The sequence below is a fragment of the Dermacentor silvarum genome, chromosome 7, assembly GCF_013339745.2.
Source record: "Dermacentor silvarum isolate Dsil-2018 chromosome 7, BIME_Dsil_1.4, whole genome shotgun sequence".
NCBI lineage: Eukaryota > Metazoa > Arthropoda > Arachnida > Ixodida > Ixodidae > Dermacentor > Dermacentor silvarum.
The window spans coordinates 72,055,820-72,068,771 of NC_051160.1; the positions used below are offsets into that span (position 1 = coordinate 72,055,820).

Below are 12,952 nucleotides of genomic sequence, written 5' to 3' on the forward strand. Positions count from 1 at the left end.
ACAAACTTTTACGGGCGTAGGTAGTTCGAAAGTCAGCGCCCTTGTGTGCCACCTTCCTGTCTTCCCCTTTTTCGTTTCGCAGCTTTTAAACATCCGAAAATGAAGTGGAGCCGTGTTGCCTGACGCAGTGGGCATTGCTTGGGCACCACAAATTTCGAATTTCACATTTTGGTCAGACGCGAACGCATACCCCGTGATAGGTTTGCGTTGTGGTTCTTTTGGTACACGAAGCTATAGGGTCCCATATATTCTAAGCTCTCTCATTGGCCCCTGTAGCTGGTTTCGGTGCGGCAAATTTACAACTCCCGGTCACATGTGCCGGCAAATTTATACACCCGGTGTGTGTTCTTAACCCATATATTCTTTTCTGGAAATTACTTTTCGCGGGTGACTTAATTCCACCGACTAATTTACCTTTCTTTAAAATTAAGAAATTGAAGAAAAGAAAACAGGCGCTGACCAAGTTGAAGAAATTATCAACAACTTCATGTTTCGTCCTCCACACGACAGCCTTTCTTAACGATCAGTCACGGAAGCCTTGATTTGGAACAAGACTCTTGTGCGGAGGCCGCACCGTCAAGTTTTTTATAATTTCTTCATGTTGGTCTGCGTCCGTTTTCTTTATTTTTCATGCAGGCGAGATTTTATCATACTCTCCGCTTCAAAGAAAGAAATTATTAGCACGAGAAATCACAAAGTGAAGTTACCTCATTGACGAAGCGTCACTAATCAACTTTAAAACCTCTTTACCTCGCAGAGTACGAGCGTACGAACGCGCTATGATAAATTTCTCTTACGGTATATTTGATATGTTGCAATTGTAGACCGACTTGTTCAAGACTTACCAGATTGAAAGGAATAACTCTAGCACCTGTGTTATATTTTCCTCCAAAATTTTCCACGAAATAAACTCGCTTTAGCAGTGGTTTTGTCCGACAAAACGTACGGAAGGTTTGTTTAGAACATAACACCGTGAACGCCTGTGCAATCGACGCAGGTACTAGGCATGAATATTCCGAAACTAGTGCATTTCAGTATTCATGCTAAGTAAAAATGTCCTGAAGAGTGACCGGATTGAATTCCACAAGTGTAGTAGTGCGTGGGAGCCTTTGGTCTTGAAGCTAGATCTAATAACTTTGTTGATATATTATAACACACACTGTTCTGTCGAGCAAATATTACCAAACTCTTAAAGTATTTCAATTAAGTAGGCGGAAGTCATCCATCTGGAAGATTTCCGAAACAAAAGTGCGTGATCGAACTAAAGGATAGGCGATATGATATCAACGCTTAACAAACTTAGCTTTGAAAAAATAATTTCTGCTGGTTAATCAGAATGTTTCCTTAGACGAGTGCATTCCCAAAAATCACGTTCGTTTGCTGTCTTTTACATAGTCCAGGTGCGCAAGCCATGAACTTTTTCACAAGTGGATCTAGAGTCAACCGCAATATGTTTCTCCCACGAGTCACAAAGTTGTATCTCTTTATTGAAATTGGATAATTTTTTTCAAGCTATTTCTGTGGTACTTCTTTTGCAAGGAAAACGTTTTTCCTTTCTTCGTTTTTCTTCAATTCATTAGAACTCGCTCACCGATCGCCATCTTGCTGCAGCAAATGTGCCAAAGCTCATACTTTTTTTAGTGCTGTCCTTGTATATAGATGTTGCATATATGATTGCAGACTTTGCATATATGATTGCAGACATTGCATATGTGATTGCAGACTTTGCATATATGATTGACTTCGGCGACGAAGCTTCTCATCCTTTCCAAATAATGGTGCTGCCGAAAAAAAAACTACTATGTTGATGGAACGCTGTCTTCCTTCTTGCAATCTTAGTTGTCTTCAGTAACCGCGTTTTGAGTCGCGTTCCTGAGATGTATCTTTCTCTCACTTAATACACACACACCCGAATATAAAATAAACTACACTAGCAACATTTTCGTAAGCTCTATGTCATGCTCTAACAAATCATGATCTGTCACGGCGCCACCACTGGCTACAGAAGCATGTCAATTCAGAACATCGCGCCTCGACACGTCACAATGATCGGTTCATCCGTTCAAGCTGGTGACAATTCGCGCCAGTGGGGACAGCAGCGACGAAGATCTTCCTGTCTTGGTTGATTTCGGCAAGGACGGGAGAGTCTTGCAAGCATCCGACCCAGTCTTGTAGTTGGCGCACACCGTGTCAAGCAAGTCTCCTGCGTCCGGGTTGGCAAAAAAAAAAAACACTATAGGTTGAGACAACAATGGTTTCACTTGCACAAAATGCAATTTGTTTAACATCAAAAATCAAGGGAGAAATTGTGGCGTGTGAGTTTGAGCTTAAAAGGCATGAATTATTTAGCATTATCAGTATTAGCCTAAATTAGACAATAAGCATATCACCCGTTAAGTAATATGGTGTTTAGGGATATGGGGACATTTGATGGCAAATCAAACTCTGCGACAACAAAAAAATGCGTCGAAAAGTGCGACGATGGACAATTATACTTTCAGGTTGAGTCTTGTAGAACCAAAAATCTCCATTTAACTGCAACACATCTTTTTTTCTTTATTGGTGAAGCTTGTGCAGAGGTATAATAAGGCTATATGGGTGGGCTTTACAAACTCGTAACACCCGTCAACGTTCGCGGGTACAATATTTCAAATATTGGGGCATGAATGTCTTGTGATGTGCTCGCCCCGTGAATTCTAAGTTGGTTCGGGTAAAGTCGTCTAGAAATCAAAGCATCTGCGACTCAGCCTGTTTGGCCACCAAGAAAACCGCTCTTAATTGGCATGGTCGTAACGAAGAGAGGTGGGCTACCGATGGTCGCGGGGTTGCAAAAACGCGTATGACCAAGCTTTGGGTACATGGTAAGGAACCACAGGTGGTGAATGTTATTAAGCAGTCATCTACAACAGCGTCTCTCTCGTAATCCCTCTCTCGCTCTGGACGATATATTCACTCAACTCGTCAGTCCTTGCTCTGGAGATAATATACCAATAACCCTTGGTGTTGGGCAAGTTGGCGCGTAGGCTTATAATGCATGTCGTTGCTAGTGCAATCTAGATGATGTAGTGGCCTTATTCTGTTGGCGGCCACACTCAATTGCCGTAGTAATAACAAGAAAAAAACTTCTTGTTAATGGTTGCTCTTCGAGCTTCTTGCGTCATTATGGCTCGCCAAATAGACCAAAACCAAGATTTACCTTTAGCAGATTTCGCTTATTTGAGAGCTCGTCATCGCCTTGTATTTTTTGTCTTTAGCGCATTTCTAATATGCGTACATCGTGTGCATATTAACATAATGCGTGCAGAAAGCGCAACTTTTAACGACATCTCCAATCGCACGAAGTGGGCGCTCTCTCTATGAGTCACCACCGAAGCGCATGTTCGCACCATGTCTGAGGTCGCTTACAGCGGTGTCTGCTAGTTTCAACAGCAATATATCAGCACGCGCTATCGATGGCAGATTAAGATTCAATGGCTTGATAACGCCGTACAGGTAAAGTTGCAGTTACGTGTGGATCAGGGCAGGTACACAGGCGAGTGATCCCAACGATAAAAAAAAATAAACGAGAGTTCGGCGAGGAGGAAGAGGAGGCTGCCATGTAAAAAAAAAAAACAAGCTGATGGGAGAGGTGGTGTTGTCCGCTTCAGACTGAGACGCGGTTTTTCTAATTTTTCTTTGTCAGTGGCAAATCTAACGTGAGGACAAGGACGCAGCAGCGTCATCAGTCCTTGACCATGATCGTTTACCCCTTCCCAGATTGGAATTCGGACGTGTGTTGCAACTCTGTTTGCAATTTACTTTCTTTTTTTTTTACTGCTTTCGTAAAAAGAGAAAATAGCAGGGGAACTCGAGCCACAAACAAAAACGTGCGCTAAAATAAAACACATACATACAAACAAAGACTCCTGCTTGTGCGACTTTTCCACACAGGTTTATTTCGTAATTATTTGATCTTCTTGTTGTCTTTGTGAAAAACAACATTCCTTTCTGTATAGCTGGGGCTATTCGCAACTCTACTGATGTCGTTTTCTTGAGGCTTGAGTTTATTGACCGCCAATTCGACGCACACCGCTGCACAATTAAATGTTCCAGTAGAGCCTGCTAAACCCTGCAGGGCAATCGCGCGAGATTTTGGATTAAGGCTTTTAGCAACTGACTCTTTTTTCGTTTCTTCAGTCAAATAAATTGGGCGCAACCTTTAGCTCACTGAAACCAACACCGACCCACTATTTTGTTGTCGTGAGCAAACTTATACTGGGGTCGTACTATTTTTGTCGTACGCGAACATCACTCAGATCTCGCGACGCTATTCCTAAACTACTCGACAAAACAGAATGACATCTCGTACGTCTGTATAAAAAATCGCGAGAAAGGTGTCGATTTTTTACTGGCCTCAATTTTGAAGTGCCTGCTACAATTTTAGCGCATTTGTTCGCAGCTTACATAATGTTTTCACCAAAAGAGCTATCAACTGAACATGTGCGTTGCTCTGATGCGTCTCGCACTACAGAGATTACTCTAATCCCGCGAATTGGTAACATACACCTCATAGCGTGTGTTCTTTCTCTCTCTCGCTCTGTGCATCAGTGTGCTACCACGAGAGACTGAGAGGAAACCACTCAAATCCTGCTAGCTTTGCGAGTCCGAAGTATTTACTAGATCGCACACCTGCGATGAAGTTCACTGCCCTGGGCCTCATATAGCACCACGCGAAAGAGGGGGTTTCCCTCGAGCTTCGATTTTCAAAGATAACCAAGCGCTTGCTTGAGCAGAACGCGAATGCTAAGCACGAGCGAAACATCAAGCAAAGAGACGAAGAAAAAAAACACCGCCCTCTGACCCAGAAAGTGACCCTGATGACAGCGATTGTACAAAAGCGAAAGACGCACGTACACGCGTACGTCACGGAAGCACGTAATGTCAGCGGATCACCCTCCACATCTATGGGGCCTCGACTTAGCACCATCGAAAGAACGACGTTTTCTCAGAAAGCAGCACATTTCTTCAGTGTTTTCTTTCTTTCTATTTTTGCTGATTCCGTTCAAATGCATAAAAGATTGACTGCATGATGTCTGATAAGCGCCCGAGCTTAGTCGTCAATCTAGCGCGCGCTGTTGAGGTCACTGAGTGATAACCGATAGTAGCCTGTACAGTTAATTACAATTTTGCCTTCAGATCAGTATTGAAATTTCCACTACGCATGCGAAATGATAACTGTGGAGATATATATGTTTTCACTGCAACACGGGCCGTGTGAAAGTAAAAGCGAGAAAACCAGCCACTTAAAGCAATGTCACGCTCCTCCGAGATAACGGTCATCGGAGCCATCCACGGCTATGCCATTTTAGTACCCAGTACACAGACAGGTTCGCCAAACAGAGAAAATAAGGTTCAAGCGTGCTTTATAAACTTTTCTTTCTTTATCCCTCCGAATGGCAATACATTCGATGGTGACGAAACAACGAAACATCCTTGAACACGTCTCAGACGCTACCGCTTAGCGAAAGCGACGCACGTAGGTGTCCGGAATGCCATGACAGGGCAACGTCACAGCTTCGTAGCTCATGAAAAACAATCGTTCTGCTCATTTGTGGTGCGGGAAGCGCGAACTAAGTCATTCTAAGAAGAAAATTTAGAGCAACTTGCGAGTAGAAGTTATGTCCTAGAGATCATCAATTTGTCATTCCCGTACACATTAGCTGAAAATTATCGTAAACTGAGCTGACCGAAAGCGGTGAATGCAAGCCCAACTACCACTCGCGCCACCTATAAACTACTTCCTAGAAATGTCCCTTCTCACATGTGGCCTAGCATCAAGATGTGGGACAAGGTAAACGTTTCGTGGTACTTTCTGACGGGAAGATGGACAAGGTAAGCGTCTTGTGGTACTTTCTGACGGGAACATAGACTTTGACATGTGCAGATGTCAACTAAAAATATAGCGACAAATAATAGAGACACAAGGCATTCGCCTCTTCAAAAACAAACGTGCCACGGCACCTCCGTACTATTGCACTCCTATTGATTTTTGAATTTGTTTCAGCTAGAAATCACAAACCTGAATAAAGCGTAAAGAAAAGCACGTCTTAGTGTTCTTGTGGACACCTCGTTCAAGATACAGCATAGTTAGCCCAGAAGCTGACTGATTACCAATTAATATTGGTGGTTGTTCTCAGATGGGAGATATGTTGCATTTACTACTGTCAAAAGTGTTGTCACTCATTCGAAACAAATTCATTTAAAAAATGTCACGATGCGTTTCTGCTCTACTCAAAAAAATATTTGCGAATGCACTTCGTCGCACCCTCCGTCTCCATAATCAACTTCATCCTACATTATGAACATGTCTGCAAAGACACCAGTCCGCAGCAGCATCATTTTCGCCGTCTGTATGGCCGATGATAATCAGTCGTATTTAATAAACATAAGTGAAATTGTCCAATGGCAAGACTCAAAGAGAGGAGCCCTAGCATAACAGCTCATTTTTACTTAGTCAGCTTACGTTTACTTCAATTCATACCGCCACTACATCTACGGGTCGTAAACTTCGTGTAATATTCTAACATGTTGCTATCGCGTTCATTGCTTCCCCCTGGCGAAGAAACTGTGAGATGTTGTTTTTTTTCATTTCCAGATAAAGTTTCCAGTTTTTATTGCCAGTTAAAGTGAAAAAATTATTTGCAGAGTTTAATTTCCTAAAACTGCACAGTGCGCTATATATGAGGGACGAGTGGAGGACTCCGGACGAATTTTTGACCGGCTGGCTGTTCTTAACGTCCGCTCAACGCACAGCACGCGATAATTTTTGCATTCCACCCGCAGCCCAATGCAGCCATCGCGGCTGGGGTTGAACCCGTGACGTCATGCTCAGCAGCCACTGAGCTACGGCAACGGGTGTCCGATCCAATTGTGAAGGGCCGAAATAATATCAAATAAAACGAACTCGTATTACATGCGGCAGAGGATATCCAAGTACAACCATGGTTTGACTTGGCGAGAAAGGTTGCCGTTAAGCACTTTAGTATATGTTAAGCCCTGACCATACGCTTGCCGACGCGCGCAAGCTCGCGCTTACGCGCCTTGTGGTTGCCACACCTCGCGAGGAATGGTGGTTTGCATCTACAAGAGACGCACGCCCGCGCGCGCCCACTTCGCTTACCCCAGCAGCTTTGGCAGAGATGGTTTCGTACTTTTCTAATCGACATTGCTTTGAAATTGCGGAAATATTGTTAAACAGCATTGCTTTATTTTTAGACTCATTAGATCGGAGGCAAAAGGTTTCAAAAAGCACATTCTCGCATGACTTCAATCTGCCTCATTGTGCATTGATTGTGACACGTCGTAGTTGCGCAGTCAGGCGCGTGAAAACGGGAGGCAGCCAAGCACCAATACTTGTCTGGAACAAATATCCCGGCTTAACTGCTCCACGCTTGGACGCACACCATCTGTCCCACACCATCTGCGCATGCGTAGGTGCTCCGACGCGAGTTTCACGCGCTGACAATCGTACGTATCGTTGGGCATTTAGGTTAGGATTTGCGTAGTGATGAATATCAAGAGCTGAATATCAAAACAAATTTACAACAGATTCCTGTACTATTTACAGTATGCATATATATCGGCTGGAAAATGCCGGGGACCTAAAATAACATCTCTTATATTTTCCGAAGTAAACAGACAATAACAGTGCCAATGTCATCACAAAGCAGCTTTTACTAGCTTAACATCCACGTGTATGAGACCGTGTTCCAGAAAACAGAACTGTGTTGACCATGTTTCTTTCTGAGCTTTTATTCAAACTGTATTTTTTACCAACAAGGCGTACTAATATCGGTGTTTGGTCAGTAATATATCTTTCTTTCAAGGGCCGATCTTCCTTCGAGCTCAGTGGCCAAGTAGCTGTGTGTGCACTAATTTCTATCCGAGTTCCAGCCGGCACGGGCATATCAATATCGTACACACTTGGACATTTGGCTGAAATAACATCCACTGTTGACGAGACCAACTCGTCACCTTATCAAAATGCTTTAACCCCCTATCGTGCCCGAACTAACACATTGAAATACCTTTTTTCTCGCACACCATTGCTGACGGGAATTGCTTTTTTGAGTTTACGAGTTTCGTGCATTGCTCTCTTTCATCTATTTCACCTTCGCTGCATGGTCCTCCAGACCGCAGTGCGTATAAAATAAACAAATATCTTACCTCGCGTCTGTCGAGCAATGACCTCACAATGAAAACACTACAATTTAATTCTGACATGTTTTTTTTTTCCTTCATCGTTAATACGAAGAAACAATCGACAGGGTTGCGTTTCGCCACAGTTTTATTAACCAATCAACACAATTTCCTCAGGTGGGCAATCGACAGGAAGCACTGCCGTCTAACGCTTAAATAACTCTATTAACTCATAGGAATAACTCTTCTGCTGCACGTAGCATCAGGCAAATCAGTCCGCTTCATTCGGTGCTATCCGCATGGCCAAAAGGCATAACTTAGTCCCCAAGACTCAGCTCCTCGCGCTACTCGCATCGGCGAGATTATCCCACGGTCGCGGCCACGTATGCCAAGTTCGTATGCAAAGCACTTCTCTTCCACAGCTCGCAAGGCATGAGCGAGCCAAATGGGTCGACCAACACGTGCTGGGCGCATTGCTTTTTTTTTTTTGCACGTCGCTGAATGATAAATGAAAAGAAAAACGCATGTAAAAAAAAGCTTACACTGCCGAACAAAGTTTGTTATCTCGTGTTTTTTTCTTACGCAAAAGAAAACACGGAGCCAAGAGCGTCGAGATCTACACCGATCGCGGTTAGCGCACTGTGCAACGCCTGTCCGCGGCACACGCAAGGCCAACGACCGAGCGCGTTGCGACTGGGTCAAGGCAGCTAATATAACCGGGCGGCCATTGCCATCAGTGCCTGCGCTACTGACTGCGTAACAGTGCGTGCGCGGGATTCTCGGGACCGCCGCTTAACCCGGTAGAACGTTTGACACATATGTAGGTCGACGGGGAGCGAACCCTGTTTAACTGCTCCGTCGTGGCGGCCGCACGCCGAAGTTTGCAAAGATATGCAGCAGTGCGTGTCATTGGCACGTGTCCCACGGACACTTCCTACGAGACGCAACGTGTCTTCCAGCCGCTCCCTGTAGTGAAACGCCTCAAGGGCAGTGAGGTGGAGCATTCGACACAGAGTACTCAGTTAAGTACGAAATCTGTCTGTCAGAGACATGGCGACGGGGTTATTATGTGGGTCACGTGGTGAGGAGGTCTGCACACGTGTCGAACGTCTTTTCTTTTTTTTATTTTCTCTCATCGTGAAAGTGGATTAAAAGCTCAGATTACGTTGACGAAGGTCCTAAACTGACGTGAACTACAGAACAAAAACGTTGCGAGCACGTTTAGGTCAACGACACCCTTAGTCTGGAAACTAGCAAGCCACCAGAAAATGCAGCTTGGGGGTGCATTTTCGCGTCTACGGCGCATTACGCGAAGTGGGGGAACATGCGCGACGCACTGAGAAGTGCTTCCGCTTCGTTGCAACCCAACGATGACCTCCAGTTGGCAAGCAAATATCTACGCCACGACAACGGCTTCCTGTTTGACCACGTGTGCGCGCACACGTAGTCAACGATCGTCCTCCCCCGGATGAAAGAGATCGCGCAGCCTGAAGCTGTGTGCCTTCGGCAGAAGGGGTATCCGTCAGGGCCAACACTCTTCGCTCATGTGGGACCATGGGAAGGCCGTCGACAGAAAGTAACTGCCCAAACGCGGTAAGCGTACACTTGCGCTGTAGCAATATGCCGAGCTTGCAGACAAAAGGCCCACAATTTGTGCCTTGAATTGGAAATAATGACATCACTCGTGTCTCAGCAGAGTTTGGAAGAGTTGGTGCTGAAAGCTGGCAGCGTTTGCCGAAGAACGCGGAAACAAACCTACTGCGTACTCGTGTCACTGCAGAGTGCCCATCAAAGCAAATGAAAACTGTCTGCACACACGCGCACAACATTGTGCCTTCTTGGCACTTGGCAGTGCCAGAAGGTGATACGTTATACGTCAAGCCCACTGCGCATTCATTCATTCATTCATTCATTCATTCATTCATTCATTCATTCATTCATTCATTCATTCATTATTCACTCATTCATTCACTTAAGTACTATCAGGTCCTATAGATCGTTACGGGGAGGAGTGGTTAAGCGCACACACAAGCAAACGAAAAATCTTACACAATGTACCTGCACTTATACAAGCTTAGTAATAGTGGTTTTAAATAAAGCTGGATTGCTGGAAATTAAGTTTTCAGGTTTCATGGCAATGGATGCGGGCAGGTGGTTCGAGTCCGAAGCGCGTCTTACAGCGACTCACTACCGTGCACATTACCGTGATTGTGTAACAACATGACAGCGCTTAGACCAGCCACGACCACCCTCTTCGATCCGAGTTCGTCCACGCTGCTTGCTCTATGACGTGAGAACACTAATAAAATGGTGAAATAAGTAGTCGCTAAGTCCCATTTCACGCTGACAGCAAGTTATTAGTGATGTTTTTGCCGTTCTAATTGAGATCAGCGGATCATTCTGACATTGCTAGGCCTAAACATACGGCAGCGGGCCATGGAAGTGCTTTGATTTGTTACCTGCCACATTGGAGAGGGGGAGGGGGGGGGGGTACCACAGCATTACCGTTCGTGATGCGTTGACAATATGAAGAGCTCCAAAAGCCGACGCCGAATCAATAATTTGATTCTATGCTCCAACACGGTAGGCCATGACGGTAGGCTGAACCATTCATCTCTCGGTAGGTCTGCCGTGGTTCCACTGAGTTGCGGCGCGTGCACAGAGGGTGTAACCTATCACGGGCCATGGGAATGTATCGCTCAACGAGAAGGGGAACCGAAGGGCCTAATCTTTGTTAGTCACAGCCATAAGAAGCCAATGGACAATGATGCCTACGAAAGCATTACAGAATTATTTGTTGTTTCAATCGAAATTAAGAAGTGGTAAGCCAAAGGGCAATAACATTCTATCAGTTTCAGCAGCTTTGACAAAGCGAAAAAAGCGGATTGCGAATCCGAGACGCGATTGAACTCACCCGCGTATCCGGTGATTAGCTTGTCCACGTATCCCGAGGTTGAACTTTCGCACACTCCTTTCACAGAGTCTGTCATGCAGGTCCTGTATGTGTTGAATGAGCTGCAAGGATAGGGGAAAGTAACAGAATCGTTTTGGGGTATTGCGAGCACGATGTCCCTCAAGCACGGAATTTATGGCCCAAGCTTATCATCGCTGTCAGACTCAACTAAAACGGTGCAGCGTGACATTGTATACACATTAAACATTCTTTGCATCTTGCGAGACACTAGTTTGTCCCATGGCTAAACACTCTTACACTTATTGCTGTAGAATAACGTTACCGTAGGCGACAGTGAGCTCAAACTACACTTGCGGTGAGAGAATCCGCGGTTATATACTATGCACTAATCTGACCCTTGGCGTGCACCGAAATATCTGACACGAGAGTTTGACAGTGAAAGCTATGAATGTATATTTCATGGAGTTTCATTATCGTCTGTTTACTGTTTCACGCAGCTTGCATCTCTGTTTTCGTGTCCTCGTGCTCACTTTCCACTGTTAGCTCGAATGAGTGGTCAAAACGCTGAATGAGTGGTCAAAACGCTGCAGTCAAACGCCTCTCTGAAGAGTTGCACGCATGCGTTGGAACGCGTATTAATGTATGCTTATTAAGCAATGAACCGACAGTTGCAGAACAGCGCTCGTTGTTGTTCGTTCTGTGTTACGTCCTTGTTTCGAAGTGCGCTGCCGTATTCCATATTTAGATCTTAGTATTGGCCCATAAGATCCGGTAATTTAATTTACTTGCTTTAATTTAAGTTCAACTTGTGAGGCTCGGAAACCTGTACATACCGCAGGCGGCCTGGCAGAACATATTCAGGCGTCTCGTAAACCCTTGTTGTAAGTAGTTAGGCTAATCTTATTGTTCATTAACTTATGAGGTAAAACAAAGGTAAATTATGAGGTAAATTATTACAGGCAAAAACAAACCCCGTAGACTGTCAGTGGCGTTTGATTATACATTGCATGTCAAGAACAAACTAGAAATGATCCGTAGCATATATACGCAGGCTTCAAAAGTTGAAGCTTACCCCCTAAGGAAACACTCGTCTAAAAAGCTCTTTTCTTTTTTTTTCAGGTTGCGAGTAATACCAGTTCAAGACTCTCATCAAACCTCATGCGTCGGTGCTGTCCACATCGTTTGCACGGCTGTCTGAAATAACAGTCGCAGACCCTCTCTGTACATGCAGACTCGAGGGCCACGACCACATTTCGTGATAATGTTGAACTAATGATTTCGCGGAGGGAAAAGACGCTTTTGGCACGTCGCTTCGAAGACATAAATAGAGACATTACCAACAGGACAGTGCCAGACGGCTCTTCTGCGGTGCGTCGACGCTCTGATCCAGCACAAGTGTAAGGTCTCTCATGCATTGGTGCAGACGTGCGCCGTTGCTGTTCAGGCACGTCGCGTGCTTCAGGTATTCTGCGAGAGGCATTCGACATCGCTCACATGTAACGTGTTCTTTTCAGTAATCCAGAACGCAAGACAGGACAAAGACACTACAAAAAGATAGGCAATGCGGCTTCGTGCCTTGATAGCGAAACATCTATGATCAGCGCTTTCACCATGTGATCTATTTTGCGAAGTTTTCAAAATGCGGAAAGATGTCTATCATGATAGCGTGGGCTCACGGCGCTAATGTCTAAATACTTGAGAAACAAGACCTAGTAGAAATTCCAATTCATTCGCTAGCGAAGAAACAGATGGCGCGCTTCTACATATGTCAAAAGCTTTACTTTGAAATACAAACCGATCGCTTCTCTCTGTAGTTACTCGGTTGCTGTGGACAAGAAAGCCGTATTCTCGAACTTTGAC

General features: G+C 44.8%; 1 protein-coding gene across 1 annotated transcript in view; it reads right to left on the reverse strand.

The window, feature by feature from the left end:
- Positions 1-1,592: 1,592 nt before the first annotated feature.
- LOC125947151 (uncharacterized) overlaps positions 1,593-12,952 on the reverse strand; it is a 35,334-nt gene continuing 23,974 nt past the window's right edge. The window contains exons 5-7 of the mRNA XM_049671529.1: positions 12,430-12,559; positions 11,093-11,193; positions 1,593-2,203 (exon numbers count right to left, since the gene is read on the reverse strand). Coding sequence (XP_049527486.1) covers positions 2,055-2,203; positions 11,093-11,193; positions 12,430-12,559 — 380 coding nt within the window. The 3' untranslated portion in view covers positions 1,593-2,054. The remainder of the gene's footprint in view (positions 2,204-11,092; positions 11,194-12,429; positions 12,560-12,952) is intronic.